Here is an 8594-nt window from a genome sequence, read left to right on the forward strand (position 1 = left end):
AATTTTTATTATTACTAACTACAAACAGAATCGAATCAAACTTACTATTATTAAAATAATCAAATTTTATCAGTTCAATTTGATTATTTAATTATAACATAATAATGTGTACTTGTAACCAATACATAGTTTGGAATTAAGAATTATTTGTTGATTATAAAAAAAAAAGAGTTATTTGTTGTTGTTTTAATTAAAAACAAAAAACTCAAATTCAATAAAATGATAGAGAGACAGTTGATCTCTCTTCTTATTTTTTTATATATATATATATATATATAAATTGATTTTTTATAAATTTAATTATTAATTTTTTTGATAAAATTAAAAATTAAATAAGAGTATAATAATATTTTATATAACCTCATACACGATAAATGATTGTTTAATCACCTTTATAAAAAGAGATATATTTTATAATATTAATAATATTGTAACTTATTTTTTTTAATTATAAAAAAAATAAAAATTTTAAATATAATAATTATTAACTTTTAAATGTAAAATCATCTTTAATTTAACATAAGAAGAAACTCACCGCTAAATGTGAAGTAATATGCAATAAAATGAGCCATTAAAAAACTCACCATCATTTCTCATTATACTTTTAAATAAAAATAATATTTAATCATTATTCAGAGTTAATATTTTTTTAAAAAAAAATCTAGATCGCCGTGTGAGCCAGGCATGACCATTACAAATTTACAATACAATAATTTGGCAACATCTGTCTGACACATACTCATACGAAAGCAACCTGTTGAAACCTATTGCTGCCTCTGTAAAGGAAGATGACAAATCAATTAATAACAAAAAAATGAATTATATGTTAAAAAAATGCATCCCAGTACTGGACAATCACTTGTTCATGTCAGATTGCTAAAGCAAAGTTCATGGCTGAGTTTTACTTTCCGATAAACAAAAGATAAAGAAAATGTGGAATTATTATAAGAGAGCCTGTGTGTTGATCTGCTTTCCTTGTTGTTAGTTTTTGTGTGATGGCTCCTGCATGATGTTTTGGTGTTGCAGGTGTTTCTAGGGAGATTGTAGGTCATCGGCTTGAGCATCTGTTGTCGATGGGTGAGACGGTGTGTAATCTTAATGGTATTTTCTTGCGGGTCCCTGAGCCGATATTCAAATGGCAATCTGTAAGGTGCGAGGTAGCTCTGCCACGGCCATCCTCTGTCGACTTTTGTGATGATCTATTTTTCCTTTGTTCCAACCGTTGCTTGGGATGGTGCTGGTGTTTTAGAGCTCTCTGCTTGGCTTCAGACAGATTTGCATGTGACCGATAGAAAAAGGCTTCCCCGGACTTGAACTTCTTGGGTTGTAAAAAGCCATCTCCAGCAGCTGGGTGTCTCAATGAACCAGCGACGCTGCATAAGATCCGGGTTAGGATGACAATCAGGGACGGAGCCCAGGTGGACCACCCTTATATTTGGAAAGATTTTAAGGATCTAATGGTAATTTTTTAAAATAAATTTTTTTTATATTAAATTTCAATAAGCATAAAATCTTGAGTATTTTAAAAATTTTAAGTAAATTTAATAATAATTTTATATAAATTTTATTTTATAGTTGTAAAATAGTTATTATTATTAATTATTTAATTTTTTATTAATATTTAAATAATTTATTAATAAATTATATATTTTAATTGAGCCTCTTAAATTAAAATTTTGATTCTGAATAAGTATTTCTAAAAATCATCATAAAATCTTAATAATATTTTAAATACATAAAACCCAATTAAAATTTATCTTTTAACTATTTAAACCTATTTTAAATTCAATTATCTGAAAAATATTAAAATTTATATATATTTTAATTAAGAATCTAAGTTTTTTTTTATTAATAATTTATGTTTAAAAATTTAATAATTTTATAAAATATTTAAAATTTATTTATTTAAAATATAATATATAAAAATTTATAAATATATATATTTTATTTTTAATTAATTAAATATATATATAAATTTAATAATAAATATTTAATATATAAAATTTAAATTCATTATAAATATTATTTTATAAATTTAAATTTAATTATATATTATTTAAACTCCTATTATTAGAATTTGGTGGGATGGATACCCGACCCTTGCAATCACTTTTAGGACATCTATTCTAGGGGTTTGGGCCTATCTACTGAGTTTGGGTGATTTAGGTTAAGATAGATTTCTATTTGTGTTATGGGCCCTGGGTCGTTTTTATGTACGTAGCATTTCATCAATGCATTACTTCATCTTTCGGAAAAAAAAAAAAAGAATTTTGGGCCCAGGGCTCATTCCAACATAATTGCCACTACTATATAAAATGCCAGCCTTAGCCCTTGATGTTCCCAAAGGCAAGATGCCCAATGCCATTCTTAATTTCTCATAAGGCCCAGGTAATTTGCTGCAGAACATGAAGTAAAAGAGGCATTCATCTGTTTGCATATATACCCCAGATGACTGGAAGTTGACCATCAATGTAAGAGCAACTTCTTTTAATACATTACCAAATCATGGTTAAACCTATTGGAGCACTTTGCAAATGCTTATTTTACTGGAAACTCTCTAAACCTTAATTTTGCAATGGATTAAGCACCACCTGAATTCCATGTCGTGGGCGAATTGTAAGATTCTGAACTGGTGAGTGAACATAGGTGGGGGAATGAGTGATGGCGTAGCGCTGTAGAATCATTGACAGAGCTATCTTAGCTTCAGTAATTGCAAAGTTGAAGCCTATACAAGTTCGAGGACCCAGGCCAAAGGGTAAATATGCAGCCTTATTGTTGTTTGTAGCTTTAGCAAGTCCTTCTGAGAATCTTTCTGGTTTAAAAAGATGAACATCTTCACCCCAAGTAAGAGGATCATGGTGGACTAAAAGAGTTGAGATTTGCAGGTTTACATCAGCAGGCAGAGTGAGCTTCCCCAACCGAACTTTTCTGTCTACTTTTCTTACAAATCCAGTCACAGGAGGATATAATCTTAGTGTTTCATTGATGATCATTCCCATCTGCATTGAAAAGTCCAATTAGAACTTAATTGTAGTTGAATGTAACTTTAACTATAATTTGATTCAACTTACTATCTTCAGCTTTGCAATTCCATCTGCATTTGGAGATTGGTGACCCAAAATCTTGAAAACCTCATTTCTTGCTTCCTCTTGCCATTCTGAATGGATTGCTAGAAGTAGGACGGCCCATGAGAGCAATACATTAGTGGTTTCTTGTCCAGCGACATATAGTGTCCTGCATTCATCAATCACATCTTTTAATGAAATCCTCTTGGATTGATCATCATCATGATAAGCCTTTAGTAGAATTCCCAGAAAATCATCTCCATAGTTCTCTACATCTCCAGTCATCACTTCATCTTCTCTCTTTTTGATTATTTGTAAAATGGAGTTTTCTATTTGTTTCTCAAGCTTCTCTGCTTCAATTTCATCTCCAGTTTTCCAAATCTGACTGCAAAATGGATGCAAAATTGCATTATTTCGTCTGCAAATGAGCAGCATTACTAGATCATAAGGCAGAGGAAACTAACATTACCCGATACCAGGTAGCTTAATCTTGAAGGCATTTCTGCCTACTAACAAGGTTAACTTTGTTAACATGTCAAAAATCTTCTTTCCTTCTTCATAACTACTTCCAAAAGCTGCCCTAGAAATCGCATCAGATGTCAGTAATTTAAACTCTTCAACCACCTCAATCTCTTTGCCTTGATGATTTTTCCACCTTTCCAGCACCATCTGAGCGCTAGCAATCATTGCTGGAATCATGTTCTGCAAATAACCCCACTTTTGCAGTTTACGAAAAAGCAAATTACAAAAAATAAATTGCATAATTAAAATTGAAATACAACTTGATAATGGGGATCTTAATTACCTTTAAGGTCTCTACGTTGAAAGCATAGTTAGCCAATTTCCTCATCTTAGACCATTTTTCACCTTCAGATGCAGCGACCCCATCTCCTATTAGCTTTCTAATTAAAGCATGCACCTCTGCTTTTGGATAGAACTTATCTCTATTATTTAGAATCTCTCTTACCAGCTCTGGCTCTGAAATAAGCAACATAGCTCGAGTACCCAACCAATACAGAAAACTTGTCCCTATGAAGGGACACAGCAAAAACAAGAAAAACCCAGTAAATTTCATACTGGAACTGAGATTAAAACTAAATAAATGAAAAAAAGAAAGGTTAGCAGCTCATTACCATACATCTTGGTCCACGAGTGAATATGAGGTTGAATTCTGGAATACGTATCGTGCGAGAGATCCTTCATGGGTCTACTCATAGATAAATTTCTCATTTTGGTAATTTCTTTGGCGTTTCCATAAATGAATCTGTAGGAAGGGCCTCTGATTCCCTGTGAAGTCATAAGATGTTGAATGCGCGTGGGTGTCCACCAAACTCTGTGAAGGAACTTGAAGAGATTTGAGAGGAGGTAGAGACACAGAGAGCTTGAAAGAATGATTAAAAAAATTGCTAAAGCAGCCATTGTTCTTGCATCAAGCTGTAAGCTACAGTTCGCTAAAGTATGAGTTGGGGGTAAAGTCGGTGCTCCCCTGTTTTTATGAATATATTTTTTCCAATAGTTTTTTTTTTATTTTTTTTTTATTTTTTTTACACTAGAAAGAGTTATATCCAAACGGTTAATCAATTAGACTAATCATGAAACTAATCAATTAGATTAATCACCAACTCTCACAGTAACATTGAAACTATGAAAAGGAGATAATGGATTGTAAAATTTCGAATTAAATGTTATACTTATAATTTTCAGACTTAAACATAAAATTTCTCTTAAATTTATTTCATCGTTGATTATTGAATTAATAAATTATTAATTTTATTCTATCAATAAATATAAAGATTTTTTTATATTAAATCAAATTTAAAATATAATATATTATATAAAATATATTTATTAGATATGTAATATTTTAAATTAATAATAAATTAGATAAAAAATTTTCATTCATATTAATTAATTAATTAATTAATTAATTAATATTTTGTTCTGTAGAGGTTATATTCCACTAACCAACAACAAATGACATCATGGCTAGCAGCTAGAGATGATGGAAATCACAATTTGCCTTGAATTATTTAATGGGAAATCTGTCATAGTCTTGCTCCACCATCCCTTTTCTATCCAGTTTCCAAATAATCAGCCGGGTTTTCTAGACTCCTGATTTAACTCTACTCATGGAAAATATATGGAATTATTTTGCAGATTTACCTGTGTATATATATATATATATATATATATATATATATATATATATATATATATATATATAGTTGTCTCTATTTTCATTCCGCCAATCCCTATTTTTACAACAACATTTACTAAAACCACAATCAATATAATTGAAAAGCTAATTTATCCTTTTCATAATTGTTATTTATATCTTAATTTAATTAGCATTCTATATTTGTAGCTAATAACTTTCTTCTTTATACACCTTATGTAGTAAAAATTAAAAATAAATAATGAAAATTTTAATAATTCAAACTTAAAAAGGAAAAAAAAAGGTCTAACAGCCTTTGAAACGGAAGTAAAAATATATATTTACATCATTATAAGAGATTAAAATACTGAAAAAAATTTAGGCACCGAAGATTTTATTTTATTAATAATTTAATTTTTATATTTTTTAAAATGTAGGTCATTATAAGAAATTTTAAAAATAACTATAAAAATTATTGACTACAAAATTTAGTTGATAATTTACTGACAATTTATTAATGTTTTACCAATGAAAAAAAGAAATAAAATTTAAATCAATTTGTACCGAATGAATTTATTGACCGATTACTAACGAACCTTTTTATCGATGATGTAATTTCATAGGTAAAAGTGATACGTAATATTAACAGCAAAATTAGTGATCAAATAAAAAAAATACCAATAAAAAGATTCATTTGTAATTACCGACTAATTCGTATTTAGTCGGTAATATTAAAAAAAAAATTTTAAAAACTTAAAAAATTTTACCTACGAAAATTTTTTATCGATGATTATCAATGAACTCGTTTTTTGTAAGTAATATTAAGAAAAAAATAAAAAATAAAATTTTAAAATAAATACCTATGAAAATTTTTCTTCAATAAGTACTAACTAACCATATTTAGTTGGTAGTAATACTAAAAACAAAATAGAAAAGAAAAATTTTAAAAAGCTTAAAAAAATTGTACCTACGAAAATTTTTTATCTGTAATTACCAACGAAGCATATTTAGTCGGTAATACTGATAAGAAAATAGAAATGAAAAATTTTAAAAAGTTTAAAAAATTTTACCTATGAAAATTTTTTCATTAATAATTACCAACGAACTCATTTTTTGTAAGTAATATTAAGAAAAAAATAAAAAATAAAATTTTAAAATAAATACATATTAAAAGTTTTTATCGGTAATTATCAACGAACTATACTTAATCAGTAATACTAATAACAAAATAGAAAAGAAAAATTTTAAAAAGTTTAAAAAGTTTTACTTATGAAAAATGTTCATCGGTAATTACCAACGAAACATATTTAGTCAATAATATTAAGAAGAAAATAGAAACGAAAAATTTTAAAAGGTTTAAAAAATTTTACTTATGAAAATTTTCTATTGGTAATTACCAATAAACTCATTTTTTTATAGGTAATATTAAAAAGAAAATAAAAAATAAAATTTTAAATAAGTACCTACAAAAATTTTTTATCTTTAATCACCAACGAACCATATTTAGACGATAATACTAAAAAGGAATTAGAAAAGAAAAATTTTAAAAAGTTTAAAAAATTTTAATTACGACAATTTTTCATCGGTAGTGTCGGTAATTTATAAGTAAATCACAAAAAGTGTGAAAATTTCACATCGCTTGTGAATAAATAAGAGAGAAGTAAAAGTTTTTTTTTAAAAGAAAAGTCACTTCCCAATATAAAATAATTATGGCATAGCCACTATGTAGGGTATATTTTGCGGCCCACTATTAATTTTTTTAAATAATTTAAATCTTAAAAATTAAAAAATAATTTTATGTTTAAATTAAAATAATTAATATTTAATATTTAATTTAAAAATAATAAAAAAATTTTAAAAATTAAAAATAAATTAAAAATTAAATTAAAATTTTAAATTAAATTAAAGTTAAAAATTAATTTAAATTAAAAACTAAAAAATTAAATTAAAAAATATAAAATAAAAATTAGCAATGAAAATTTATTGTTGATAACAATAATTTGTTATCGTCAATAATTACCAACGAAAAATATTATCAATAAATAATTAGTAATTCATGAGTGTACAATCTTTCACGAAATTACCTAAAAAAGTCTTAATTTATCTATAAAATAATTCGTTGATAAATTTAACGATAATATTTTTTATCGGTAAAAATTACCTACGCTAGAATTTATGAAAAAAAATTTTTGTCTGTAATTCGTCAGTAATCCTAATTACCAATGAAATATAGACATATTTGGCCAATAATTTTCATAGCTATTTTTTAATTTCTTGTAGTGGGTCTCATTAAGTTAAAAAATTTAAATTATAATTATTAAAAATATGAATTAATTACTTTAAGGCCTTTAAAAATTTTAGTTAATTACAAATTATTCATATAATTTATAAATTAATTCTTAAATATTATAAATATTTTAAAATAAGCCCTATAATTTTGTAAAATTCTATTTATTTTATTATTATTTTAACAATTTATATATATATAAATTTATAATTTTTCATATATTATATTATATTGTTATATATAAAAAAAGAAAAAGAAAAGAAAATTTGAATCTAGATATAAATTGTTAACAAAATAAAATTTTAGGGACTAAATTATTTTCAGATTAAAAATATATTTAAGGACATTTTAGTAATTTTTATTAATTTTAATGAGAAATTAATTGTAATTTTAACTATAAGATCTATATTGTACCTTTATTAAAATGTCAAAAATTAAATTATTTAATTTTAAAACTATAAAAATTAAGTTATAGATGTAATCAAATCTTAGGGATTAAATTGTTAATAAAATAAAACTTTAAGAACTAAATTATTTTTAAATTAAAAATAGAGTTAAGGCATTTTAATCATTTTTACTAGAATTAAACGGCAACTAATTTAAATTTTAAAGGAACAAACTAATTTGTATAATTATTACAATATCAAAGATTAAATTGTTAGATTTTAAAATTATATAGATTATATTATAGTTTATCTATTCTATTAAGAAATAATAAATAAAGGTAAAACAATAATAGAGCGGAGAAAATGATCAATCCTCCAGCAGTACATAGCAATAAATTAATTGTGGCCTTAAGTGTAACTGTAAAAATAGGAATATATACTGCACATAATATTTATATATAGACTGATTTTTTTTTTTAATTTGATGATTTATTTATTTATTTTCCTTTTGAAAAAGGAAAGATGGTGACTGATAAAAGGGAAATTTTCTTTCAACCAAATGACACGGCCCTGCGTAGATCATAAAAGAAGAAGAAGAATAGTCTTGCAACTTGTTTGACATTGGGTCTTGAACGATTGAAATTGCTTTTTTTGAATAAACATATATTTTTAAATATTATTAAAAATAATATAATTTAAAA

General features: G+C 25.5%; 1 protein-coding gene across 1 annotated transcript; it reads right to left on the reverse strand.

Annotated features, from left to right (window-relative positions):
- Positions 1-2283: 2283 nt before the first annotated feature.
- Positions 2284-4529, reverse strand: LOC110664646 (cytochrome P450 CYP749A22). Its single transcript, XM_021824424.2, has 5 exons — positions 4199-4529; positions 3871-4094; positions 3535-3767; positions 3072-3450; positions 2284-2999 (listed from the first exon to the last, which is right to left on the reverse strand). The coding sequence occupies exons 1-5, from the start codon at positions 4482-4484 to the stop codon at positions 2565-2567; spliced, it is 1557 nt and encodes a 518-aa protein (XP_021680116.2). The 5' UTR covers positions 4485-4529; the 3' UTR covers positions 2284-2564.
- Between the last annotated feature and the right edge of the window lie 4065 nt (positions 4530-8594).

The sequence above is a fragment of the Hevea brasiliensis genome, chromosome 2 (genome assembly GCF_030052815.1).
Source record: "Hevea brasiliensis isolate MT/VB/25A 57/8 chromosome 2, ASM3005281v1, whole genome shotgun sequence".
Lineage (NCBI taxonomy): Eukaryota > Viridiplantae > Streptophyta > Magnoliopsida > Malpighiales > Euphorbiaceae > Hevea > Hevea brasiliensis.

Coding starts and splice junctions, on each gene's coding strand:
- LOC110664646 (XM_021824424.2), bottom strand. CDS start 4,484: ATGGCTGCTTTAGCAATTTTTTTAATCATTCTTTCAAGCTCTCTGTGT. Junction 4,095..4,198: donor CTCGTGGACCAAGATGTATG/GTAATGAGCTGC, acceptor GTCCCTTCATAG/GGACAAGTTTTCTGTATTGG. Junction 3,768..3,870: donor TCAACGTAGAGACCTTAAAG/GTAATTAAGATC, acceptor GGTTATTTGCAG/AACATGATTCCAGCAATGAT.